General features: G+C 34.5%; 1 protein-coding gene across 2 annotated transcripts; it reads right to left on the bottom strand.

The window, feature by feature from the left end:
- Nucleotides 1-8,175: 8,175 nt before the first annotated feature.
- LOC138331219 (uncharacterized) lies at nt 8,176-10,945 on the bottom strand. Of its 2 annotated transcripts, none has more exons than XM_069278705.1 (4): nt 10,795-10,945; nt 10,302-10,582; nt 9,080-9,379; nt 8,176-8,259 (listed from the first exon to the last, which is right to left on the bottom strand). In XM_069278705.1, coding segments are annotated over exons 2-4 (576 nt in total). In that variant the 5' UTR covers nt 10,576-10,582; nt 10,795-10,945; the 3' UTR covers nt 8,176-8,257. The 2 variants fall into 2 exon arrangements, with proteins under 2 accessions (XP_069134806.1, XP_069134807.1); XM_069278706.1 differs by having other exon boundaries at nt 10,791-10,903.
- Nucleotides 10,946-13,556: the final 2,611 nt, after the last annotated feature.

Genomic DNA, 13,556 nt, shown 5'->3' with positions numbered 1-13,556 from the left:
TGATTTGGTGTTGGTTATGATATTCATTATGTTGTCAGAGGTTTAATGGGTTAATTTCATTTCGAAAAGCCAATCGGGTTTTTTCGGCAATTTCCATAAACTAGATTTTTTTTTTCATATTCGAAAATTACCGAAGGTTTCAGATGAACCGATTAACAATTTGAAATGGTTTATCATATTAGGATCTCGAAGCACTGAGCTTTGGTCCTCCTCGTGGAATGGAGGCGGTTCCTTTGCTGAAACCCCTGGTCTAGTTAGAGTTTCGGCCATTTCTTCTACTGTATGACATGCAATATTCGGTGTATTTGTTGCTATCATGGTTGTTGTAGGACTACGAATGTAAAAACAAAGAAATGATCTTATAAGGGCGCAGTTCTTCGTGCCGGGCACGAAGTGCAAAGCACTTCTAAGGTAACAGTTACACGAAAATATAAGAAAAAACACAATCTTCAAAATTCAATTCTACACACTGACAGTTTCAGTTTGCGACCGCACTCCAGGCCTTGAATGGTCACAAAGAAATCCGATTTTTTTCATTTCTTTGAGTTTATGCTAGACAATTATTACATCATATACTTCTATAGTTTAAAGTGCGTCCTTTTATTTCTAAATTATGTCTTCTACATGAAATAGAAAATAAAATAAACAAGTAGAGCTTCGCTCTTCCTATGCCGTGCATGATTCATATTATATTATAGAATTCACTGTCCCATAGACCAACCTCGAATATTTCTATCCACGAAATACTTTACAAGAGTTCCTAACCACGAAAATATTGACCCACGAAGAGAAAATTTACATATTAAAGAGTTATCTGTCCTTGCGGGTAGGTATTCACACTTCATACTGTTCACACTGTTTTCCAGCCGTTGTAAGTCCTGGACTTGTAAGGCCGATCTATATTTGGTCTCATCCTTGACATTCTTTTTGTTGCGCAGCGAGGTAATATTTTACATTTTAAAATCACTAGAATCTATTCACAATAAAAAGTTTTAAAAAGATTTAAAAGAAGCAATTTCTAGTAAGCAGCGAAACAAATTTCACTAGCTTACATCTTTAGAGTCCTGTATGCTTCACTGAATAAGTTTTGACACCGCAATTTATCAAACTATCAACCTAGATTGGATCATTACTTATACATTTAGGGCAACAGTAGTGATTGTACGATATATCTTTATCTTCCTCACGTTTGATATGAAATCTGAGTTTCTTATTTATCGACACAGTGACACTAAAATAGATAACTCGTTTTTCAAACATGATTTGTACAGTAACCTAGTTAATTGCCTTGTTAATAGCAGTCAGGTGTGAATTTAACGAGTTGATTGTGACGTCGTGTGTTTGCGAGCGTAACGTCATACTTTTCGTAGACAATGACTTGAATTGAGCTTACAAAATGATGACGTAACAATCGATACCTACCCACATGGGAGCTAACTCTGTAATATGCAAAGATATGATATGTCTGTTTCATATGGTGGTCCGTTAGTGCCATTTACTAATATCGCAATATCGCCCTGTTTACTTAGGTCGACAATGCGAGATCGCGACAACTCGACGGCGACGCTCGACAACTCGACGGCGACAGAGCGATATTATCGCCGATATTATCGAGCGTCGCCGTCGAGTTGTCGCGATCTCGCGTTGTAGACCTTTAAATTGACAGGACGATATTGCGATATTAGTAAATGACACTAACGAGCCACCATAGTTTCATGATAGAATTTTGGAGTTATAGCACTAAAGTACTTGGTTGAATCCATTCCCTCCTCGCCGTAGGAATTAACGAATTAAAGGGAAACTCTTCCACGTAAAATTCCCCAGAGTAAAGCATTACAGAAGATGTAAGCTTCACTTAAGTAATTAACCTTGACAATGATTTCCTATGGGAATGTAAGGTTAAGGAGTTTTCTTAAAGTCGACAATATAAATAAAAACCTTTCGTGTGGAAATAAAAAAAAATAAATGATTTGCAGATGCCTCTTGGGATGTTATTCACAAGGACGTGACTAGCATTTTTGTGGAAAGACTGCGCAGTTACATTTGTATTCCTGATAGAAATCAACATAGAGAGCGCTTTGGATTTAATCATTAGGTTTGTATATGCATATCACGTATTAAACACTTGTGTGTTTTGCAATTACTTCAATCTTTTGTGGTATAGCTGGTAATATGTATTGACAATTTTCATGTCAAGGACACGTTTTCAGATGAATATTTAATTTACGCTTGGATTAAAATACCCCGACAAGTCATCCATGAACATGGAGAACTATATAGCGGAACCAGGCTTCACTAGAAGATCAGAGTCATCTATACTTTGAACCGATTTATATTCTCGACGACCTAATTTCGCGTTTTCCAGCCAAACGATATTCTTATGATACGGCGGCACATTAGGGCTACTATATAATTTTATATATCTTATACGTACAAGTAAGTATCTGGTACGTACAATATACTATCTTTGATTTCTCGCGAACTTTGATCGGCTACGATCGAATTACGAAAAAGAAATCGAACACGCAAATAAATCGGTTAACAGTACTGAAAAAAATGTAGTAAGTTAAAACCCGTCTTGGCGCATTTCAACAATCTTCCTTGATAACAGGAAACTATGGCGGCACCTCTGTAACAAGACTTGAAATGAAATAGAAATTAAACAATTTCTCGCGTTTGACAGTTTTTATGCTTAGTGTTTATATGGCGGAGGCCGGCATTTATACCAACGGAGTGCTATATTTTACATCACTTAAATCAGAGAGAGAAATATTTTGGCTTACTAAATCAAGGACTGTCTTCGCAGTTATCTGCCCTTGGGGGTAGGTATGAATTGTGATACCAAATAAATATTTTTGAACGTTGTGTGTTTGCAAGTATAATGTCATTTATTACATTTTCTCAGTGAAATATAAGATTTTATGGTGAACATAAAAGCGATATACATCACTCCAATATCAATTATGATACTTTCACTCACTTTGACGATTCGAATGGCAGCATTGACAGTGAAAACGTCATATTTTTATGTAGAAATATGACGGTATGCCTACAAAATACGACGTATAATCGCAAGGGTCAATAACTCTGTAAAATACAATGGCTGGATAACATTTGGCGGAGCTAGTTAATCGAAGTGAGAAAAAATGAAATAAATAGAATATTCCTTATTTCTTGATGAATACAAGTGATAACTCATCAAGTGAGGTGGAACCTTTGATGTTTTTCATTAGTTTCCACCTCACTCGATGAAATATCACTGGTATTCATCAAGAAACAAGGAATATTCTATTTATATGTTTTAGAGAGTTTTGCTCATAAAATAATGACGTCACAATAAATACCTTCCTTTCAGGGAAATATTTATGTAATATGCAAAGACACAATCGTTTAGTTTAATCATATTTTATTGTCATATCAGCAACAGGATCGGGCAAAAGCTAATTCTAACTTACAAACGCACTCTCCATTGATCGATCGCCAGGTGTAATATAGCCACGCCTCGTGCTCACAAACGCACGTGTTTCTTTCTATTCAATGTCGGAGCAAACATTGTACACAGACAATACAAAATGCAAAGTCACGTGCGGTTTGATTGACAGCTGGTATATCATATATACATCGGGATCGTTTTACAAATTGTCATTACATTTACAGTATTTAGAAAGATAATTGTGATTGTTGATAGCAATTTACACGTAGATAAACAAGACGGATACAAGTACATTATTTCACGTTTAAGTAATTTTCTATATTGTACTTTACAACAGTTAGTTCTTTCATGTAAGAGTTTATAGTCCCATGGCTCCAAAATAAAATAAGCAAATTTGTTTTTCATTCAACCATTACGACATAAAACCCAAATTATGAAAATGAAATTAGACAAATACAAATTTAGAAATGACTACGAATTTAGCCGGAGGCAGCCGATCTTCGTAGTGCTAGATTAGACGGTTATCATTTATAGATAAACACTTTTATAATTTTTTTCAGTCCATTATTTAGAGTAAAATAGTACAAACGTGCAATTCAAAATAATATGCTTGCAATATTAATAACATTTTTGATTTTTAAATAAATCGACTTGTCCGAAAAATGGCAAGCTTACTATTTGCCGAATCAAAGATATTGTTTTCTTTGTGTAATATTGATGTATTCCCGTTACAAGTTTTAATTTTGACGACGTTGAGCTCGTAGTTGTGTTTTACACAGATAATGGAAATAAGGGGAACAAGTTTGCTTTCCTTTAAAAAAAGGAAAGCAATACGTGGACCCATGGTAGTTTTTATGAAGATTGATTAAAATGGCTTCATGTCATTAAAGTTCGCCTTTATGAATGAACAATAAAATTGTTTATCGGTGTGCTCATGATTAGAACCATTCCATTGGTTTATGAAAAAAAGTTTACAAAACGCTACATTGTAACAATACAATTACCATTAATGTCAAAACGGCAATTTGATGTAAAATTCTTGATCTATATTGACTGATTATAATGTATATCTTTGGATTGATCAACATCTCCAACACTATGAATATTGTTACTTATGCCATTGTTAGAGTGAGGTTTATACACCAAATACATTTTGGGATCTTGATGTTGATACCTTAAATATATTTTGCCGTAAACGTCTCCTTCATATAATGCAAATGTTTTCCATCAATACCATTTATGAATGGTATACACACTAAATATATTTATAACAGCATTTAACAGATCAAGTATATCAATACATTGAGCAAGTATGTTCTGTGCATTTTCCAGATGAGTGATTATACGGTACAAAAAAGATAAAACTCAGTAAATAAAATAAAGATTTTTAATACTTTTATATATGGCAAATCTTTAAACACATTGTGACTGATAATGTTTTTATAGAGAAAAAGCTAGCTACATGATACGAAATAACGATTTTCTTATATGTAAGATGGCTACATGATATGAAATCAAATGCAATTAAAATTTGACATTTGGAAGACACTTCATCCCAGAAAGTAAACATTCCGGTGTAACTGTAAACAATATACAGAGTAAACTTGAAATATTATACATACTGTCATCATTCGCCATTGTAAGGCAAGAAGTCAATGCCTGAAGACATGAAAGCCGTAGTAAATTCGAACTGCCAAATGCAACATTCTGACTGATATATACGTCCTTTGTTAATTCACTTGGTTAAGAATTCATGTAATACTTTTTATACATATATTTCACCAATATTTAAAGCACAACTAATATGACGATAAATTATTTTGAAGTATTTTTCTAGAAAGGAGTCATGAGCATCACTCCTATTCCAGGACTGAACTTTTTGGTGACATCGTAACAAGTTGATGAGGCTGCTCCTGTTGCGTCCGCAACTGTTAAGGGAAACTTTGATGACTCAATTTCTCCAACTTCTAGTATATATCTTCACCATCTGTAAAAATCATGTATAACAGTCTTTATTAATAGTGCTGCGACACATAAAATTCACATTTTACACACATATTATGCATTATTTCTTTATTTCCGTCACCATTGTACTCTATTGTGACACATTATTCCATTAATCACTATTCACATCACTTGTAATTGCATTATTTCTCAGACTTCTTACACCGTTGTACTATATTGTAACACATTGTATCATTATCCACATAATTTTCAGGAATATCTTCCTTACATGTCAATGGTACATGGAAATACTTATCTTCATCATTTTGATAATTAGATCTTAAACGACTACATTTCTCTATATCTTTGATAGAAGAATAAATCTTTTGTTCATTGAGTGCAAGAAGATATAAATCATCAATACTCTTAAGGCCACATATTCCATGGCTGGTTCAAACACCTCATTTCCAATTGATATAACAGTTTTCCTTTAAGAGGGACCTTGCACTTTCTTTACATGCCCATGCTAAGATTAAGCGAAACTGTTATCTAATTATAATTCTCCAGTTACAAATCATTTCTTGATATATTGATTCGATTGCAAAAGCATTATTGTAATGTTCATTTTGTAGTATTCTTTTAATTTCAGGGTCATCAAATTTAACATAACACCATATTGATATCATCATTAGGTTCATTCATTTGACTTGATTCAACTTATTCCATTGCCCCATTTACAAGCCCATGTCTGGTATTAGATGTTTCTGTAATAAGCATAACTTTAGAACCTATGAGGAAAAAGTAGTGTTTTATTTTACACAATCTTCTAGCCTCACAATTTTCTGAGTGAAGTATATTTTCATCAATAAAATCGTGTTTTTATACCTTGTAATTTGTATTGCCTTCCTACCTAAAGGAGCAAACTTTGAGCTTCACTGTTCACTATTTGCCTATAATGTATCTGTTAAAAGACTCCACACAATGCAAAGTATGTAAGCTACAGGTCCCTCCCATCGTTAAAATGTTGCTTGGTATTTTATAAAGGTCAGGCTGCAGTCTGAGCCTTGCCTGTAGCTATGTGGCAATTTGACACCTGTGACATCTAAGATTAACACTGACTGCTAATTGATGATTTAAATGTTTCCTCAGCCGATATCAGTTCTGAAGGGAACGTGGCTCTATGCTATTAAATGGCTTTCTACCACTGTCATGACATATTGCTTTACAATACTGTATAATACCTTTTTGTATATATGCACACAGTTTATCTTCTACCGTTCGGAACTTGTTTCTTCTTACACACCAGCCGCGGGAAATTCCGAATATAATACACATGCGTACTAAACAAATCTTACAGGGCTTCCGCTAACTTGCCGCTGATACATTTACAGCGTGGACCCTAATTATATGTACGTAGAACTTTACAGTTTACTTTTTTATTAATTTTTTTTTTTGAAAAATCTGTATGGTGTTGACTCTGTTTTACTCGACCTTTAAAATGCATTAAGCAAATATTGCCTGGTCCCTGTGATGTTGCTCCACCGTTTGATATGTTATATAATAGAATATCATTTAAAGTATGAATGTGCGCATTTTATTCAGATACTATGACATAAAGATTCGCATTTTCGAAATTTTCAAAAAAATGTTTTTTTATTAACATTGAAAACAGAATGACTACCCACGACATGAGCGAATGAAGTCTTTCGAAGATATTTTATACATTTTTTTTAAAGATGCTCCATCGCCGACAGAACACAAATGATATTTATCATTTGAACAATAATTGATGTTTAATTGTGTATATATATGTCTAAATAACACAAAAAAATAATATGAAATATTTAGCGTGCGCAATCAGTACTTCATTCCATATAGGATATAGTGCCACAGATTTTTTTCGGGATGCAATTAATTTTTTTTTTTATATTTTAAACTTGGAGCAAAATTAGAAGCTCAAACTTTTCGATGGTGGTAATGGTGTAAAATAAGTAACTTTTGTTACTATAGAAAAATACTGAATCGTCTGCTCCTGTTTTTGATAGTGAAAAAATGCCGTTTGTCAGCGGTGGAGCATCTTTAAATTTACCATTAAACCGTTGCGTAGGTAATTCCCGATGAACAAAATCATGTTCATCATCTGTTGAAAGCAAATCTTTCCAAATATTTTCATAGACCTGCAGAACATCAGATGATCTCCCTTATCAGTTATTATATATATTTCACAGCTGCTGAAATTGCAGATCGATCTACACATGTTATCGCTTTCATTATTCAATCACCGTTCACGAATGTTTTATTTTATTTGTTGAATTCTCTAATGCAGTTTTATTGTAATATTTTCTTTATACATTAAAAACTAAATAATGTCCCTTCGACTATAATCTTACAACATCTACACAACCTGTATACACAACATCACTGATAGTAACCCATGGAGTATCGAGGATGTACTGTTGATAGCACATATTGGCACTTTATACGGGCGTGAAATTTGTCGTGTACGTACATAGGTTCTTACATGACATGGAAATTCCCATCAGACAATGTTTTAAGTTCAAACAAGCTCTGTACGTGAGGTTATTGTCAGTTCTTCCCGTTTGGGTGTCGTTACTAATTTGAAACAAGTTTTCTCACGGTTTAGACTTTTTTTTCACATTTAACGATATCTGTTGATGGTTGATGGTTGAAGATTAATTATAATCGATGCCGTTAACAGTTTCTCGTAACCTCGCTAGTTTCTAAAACTTCTTATAAACACAAGTGTTTGTATGAAATGATAAAGCAGTAACCAAACGTTGACACACAATTCAATCTTTATTTACTTCATATTACAGGTAAACACCTCGTAAAATGAAACTCCTCTTCAGTCATCCAATTTTCTACAACAGAAAATAAAAAAATGAAATCAGGACATATTAATTTTCGCTAACCAAGAGTTACAGTCTACATCTGTAGTACATGTATCTTCTTCCTCTTGAAATGGGGTGTATCGTTTTGAAACCCTTGGCATGAAAAGATTGGGTATATCCACAGGCGTTTGGTTCTATAAACATAGGCATTTCTCTCTATATATATTATATATGTACATGTAGAGAGAGAAAAATGTCTCAAACGCCTGTGGGTATATCCAGACCAACGCAAACAATGGGAACAGAATCGCTTTAAACAATAGAAATTATATAGTTTTTGTTTTTTTTTTTTTTTTTAATCTGGATTTTTTTTTGGTAATATTTTTTAACGTCAGGAATTTAGAAAGGCTAGAATTGATATATATTAAACTAGTTTTTGTTGGTAATTAAATGCCCGCATTAAGCAAACACTGAAATATATTATATTTTGTTATGACAGTCCCATTATATACTGATCATATATCGCATACATGTGCAAATGACAGGTATTACATAAAATAAAACAACATAAAATTGTATAACAACAAGGAACTTATCTATACACCAGACTGTTACGTCGCTGACAAGTAGACATTTGCCCTGGAGACACAACACGAGTGTCTCAAATACCGCACATTAAGTCTTGAATATTTTAATAAATAATAATAAAAGATTCCTAAAATAATTCTAATTATACCATAAACAGAAAGGAAAGTCTTTTTTTTAATATACATATATTAATTTTTGATATCTGTGCTCCAAAATAGGCGTTACCTGAAATTATATCAAAGAAATAGGTGTTTCATCTTACATTGTTTCGGGATACAGCAGTTATATCCGGAATTGCAAGTCAAGCTAGTTGTCACCTCTTCGTTGTCATGACATGCGTGGCTGGAGAGTTGAAGACGACACTTCCCGAGTGCTTTAAGAGGCATTTTACCAATACGAGCTGTCACGCCACAGGTACCAGATGGAATACAGCATTTTTTACCTCCGGTGCACAACACATTCCCCAAATAGAGACTATTCCCCAAGTCACATTTTCCGAGGGTGCAGAATCCAGTATCTTCACAGATAGTGACGTCAGGTGTCGGCGTTTCAGTATGGACAGCTATTAACGTGATATAAAACCAAACAACGATTAATGAATACATGTTATATGTCAAGTTATAAAATATATCTGGCCCTGCAGGTAGGGCGTTAGAATTGCACCTGCTGCCCCTATTGCATGATCGTAAAAGGCAACTAAACTTAGGATCTTATTTTTTCTTTTCTCTCTAACTGACTTTCTTCTTCCTAACGTCTCCCTTGACTCCGCCTCACATTTGGCCTTCAGTTGTAAGCTCGCCCCTGTGAGGTATGCTCTGGGTTCTGTCCCCCGACCGAGACAAACCAAGTGGTAGTTTCTGCCCCTGCTTAGCGCTCAGCAAACAGGGAACGACTGGTTCGCCCGTTGTCAGTATAATGTGACCGGTAGGGTGTATTGCTTGGTGTCTTCGGCAGCATGCTTCAGTGATATAGCACTATAAAAGGGGCAACAAATCCACTATACAAGAAGACACAACCCGAACATACAGCAGTCTCCCAAAACACACATCACTTCATACACCCTACACACTGCATACATTGGGAGGCCGTCATGACGCTGTGTTAATAAGACGTTAATTAATCAATCAATCAAGCAAGCAAAAAAACAAACAAACAAACAAACAAAACAAACAATTCAATCATCAAACAGAATCAATATTTATATGCATTATCCTATGTCAAGTCAATGCAGACCAGATAAACGAATCTATGATAATTCCAAAATTACTTTTTGCGTTCTTATTTGACCTTGAACTATTAAAACCTGTACATATTGACATTCTCGAAATTTTGATAACGTTTGGTGGTGAATAACATATGTTAAGAATTTCTTGATTCATGAGTATGAAAAAAACGGCGCAAATAACTTTAATGTTAGGTCCTGCATTCTGAGAAATTCTTGTATCTTGATGATATCTGAAACATCCCATGCGCCGTATACGTACCGGAATGGTGATGGATGGCGGAATCAACGACTGCAGCAGTACCAACACCGGCTGCCACAGCACCAGCACCAAGGGCTGCTTCGCTTGCTGCAGATCCTACACCAGCTGCAATTGCAGTTTCAGCGGCAGTCCCTGCAAATAGTTCCCCTATCAACGCTCCAAGTTCAAATAACCCAGCAATCTGTTTTTTCTTCTTCTCATTCACTTCTTTGCTCCCAAATGCAATGCTAAGTAAAGCCGCAGCAAGATAAAACGCTAACACCTGTTTCTTCATTTTTTGTCTGTAATAAGTTAAGAATTTCTCAAAACATTTTGTATATTTTTCATCAATTGCATTTGTCTTATAGATTTTATAACAATTTATGTGAGTTTCGTTGAAATTCGTCATATTTTAAAAAGAACATAGTAAAAAAAGGAAGAAAAATACCAATAGAATGAATATTAATATAAAAAAAGAATCTCGCATCATTAACGCGTCCTAAAAGATACCTACTTTATAGTGCGTTTCCTGTGTTTCCTTTCTGTTTTAGTCTGGACCCTTCTGTCTCATTATGTATATATACTGCTAAGAAGGAAGAGAATATTAACATCTGTAAGGGAGCACGTGATTAGGTGCATGTGATTGGCGGAATCATCACGGACACCGCTTCCCCATACCAATATGATAAATCGGGAACCTTCGGCACTTTCCGTAAACGATTCAGGAAAGGGCCGAAGGTTCTCGATTGCTAATGTTTTATCAGCATTGCACTCTCTACCACCGAGATTGCAATCTGCTCGTCTCTCGCGGGTTGGACAATACACGTCGTTGTAAACATTTTTTTAAATTCTTACAAGTCTGTTGTTGTCAGAAGGAGATATTTAAAGTGCAATTTGTTAAAAAATTGTGGCCAATTTATTCGCGGAATTCAAGACAAAATGGTAGCTTCCGGGTAAAGGTATCTTTAATATCTTCAGATCACAGGCGTATTTGTTGACCTACTTTAAAATCAGCATGAAAGAATCGTATTTAAAAAGATAACTCTATTTACCCTGGACAGTGACATACGTTAACATTGATATCTATAGAAAATCACTTGGTTCTACGCAATACACAGTTTGAACAGATAAGAACATCTTCAAAAGGATTTTTCTACTGATCTCTTGACCACGATTTTGGTTTGCGATACTATTTAAGGAAACCAATTTTAAAAGATCATCTCAAAGAAATTTCCAAAATACGAATCTCTGCGCACAATAATCTAAATGTGGAAAAGGGTCGTTACCAAAATATACCACAACATTTAAGAATATGTACTTTGTGCAATTTAAATGATGTTGAAGATGAATGTCGTTTTGTTTTAAAATGTCCATGTTACTCTGATATTCGTAAAAAACCCACGAAAAACTATTATTTCAAAGAACAAGACAAAAAACCAAGTATGCATAAACAAATACAACTTTTTAATGTAACAAATGTAAAAGAATTACCACAGGAGTTTGACGTTCTGTCAATATATATAGTATAGTATACATATATAAAAAAATACCCCTTTTTATATAATATATAGGTGTATTTTTTATATATATGTATACTATATATTATTGACAGAACATCAAACTCCTTTGGAATTACAAAATTTAGCAAAATTAAAAAAAAAATCTCAAAACCGCAAACGCAAAAAAAATAAATTAATTGATTAGTTATATACTTTTCCGGATGTACGTGTAGTATTGTCTACCTCATCGTCGGAGACCCCCGGGTGATCGCACTACACTACGCTACATTTACATGTATGTATATATCGCCTGGGTTACTGAGGATGTGTCTACATTTATGTTTGTATTATATGGTATACCATTTGTATTGAATCAATCGGATCCCCTCGGAGAAATTTCCGGTAATCTTCGGAAATATTTCCGAAGATTGACGGAAATTACTCCGAAATGCCACGATTGCATTTGAATGTTACGTATTTTTTATATCCTACTGATCATTCAAAGTAAATAAAACTTCAACATCACCATTTTTGGTGCTGGTCTGACATGGGCTATGACTTAACGTCAAAGGTTAATGTTTTTTTTTCACGTACATATACATGTATATTAAAACTATATTGTTCTGTTTAGTCAAAGTTGTATATAAAAACAAATTCACTAGATAAAATATTTCATGACTTAGCCTGCGTGATTTGTCTTTTGGGATGTCGCGAATCAACGCTTTGTGACGGTACAATTCCGTCTTTGTCATCCTCGATACTCCAGGGGTTCCGATCACTTACGATCTCTATACACCTGGACTATCTCATACTTAAACTGGAGGCAACAGAACAGGTAAGAGCCGTATATCGGTACGCTGTGGTTGACTGTGTTGCTTTTGAAGTTGCAGCGTCGCTCTATCTGTAGTCTTCAAAGAAAATTGTTGAAGGACTGTTATTGGTTCAAATTTGTTCCCCTAAGCTGCCGTCAATTTTACAATGACAGGGATGTAGAGATCGTATGTGATCAGAACCTCTGGAGTATCGAGGATGGTCCCTACCGTAAAACTTGAATATTTTCGAAATTGCTACACTTTGAAATTTTTTGCCTGATCTGCAGCGATGAATTTGGCGAGAGTCATATATTTCAAAATTCTTATTTTAGTTAAAATCGACTGTTCCTGTCACTATTAAGCCTAAATATTACAGGGTTTACTGTCACTGTCGTAATATCCACCCCTGCTTTATGCCATAGCAAAACTGAAAAGTTAGTTTGGTACGTCCTTTGATATACAGAATCATATATCTGTACCGGGTACATTGTGGATGATTTTATGGATTTGAAGTTGGGTTATCGGTCTCTGTAATATTCAAAGGAAGATTCTGATTGGATGTGATTGGTCAGTTTTTTTCTCCTGAAATGTCTTGACGTTTGCTAAGATTTATCCGAGTTCGTATTAACCAAGTTCCACTGTGCATCAGCTATATTCTAGAAAAAAAGGATCTGATCCCCATGGACCTTTTCTCTTAATTTCTATTATTGAGGGAGATAACCATGTTTAACTTTGATAGATGGTAAAAAGACCTAGAGTTGTCTTTCTTTGCATGGGAATGATCGAAACCATTCTTCTTCAGCTCCATAGGCAGAAAAAAATACGAAACGAAAAATACGAACAAAAAACGTGCACATTGTATTCACCAAAATTATGCCAATTATATTTTATTAACTTTATTGGCACACAGCTATCTCGTTTACTGTTACATGCTATTTGAATGTTCAAAATATAAATTATAGATA

This window comes from Argopecten irradians, chromosome 9 (assembly GCF_041381155.1).
Source record: "Argopecten irradians isolate NY chromosome 9, Ai_NY, whole genome shotgun sequence".
In the NCBI taxonomy this organism is placed as follows: domain Eukaryota; kingdom Metazoa; phylum Mollusca; class Bivalvia; order Pectinida; family Pectinidae; genus Argopecten; species Argopecten irradians.
Note: the sequence above shows the minus strand (reverse complement) of the source record. Positions and strands in the feature narration are given on the sequence as shown.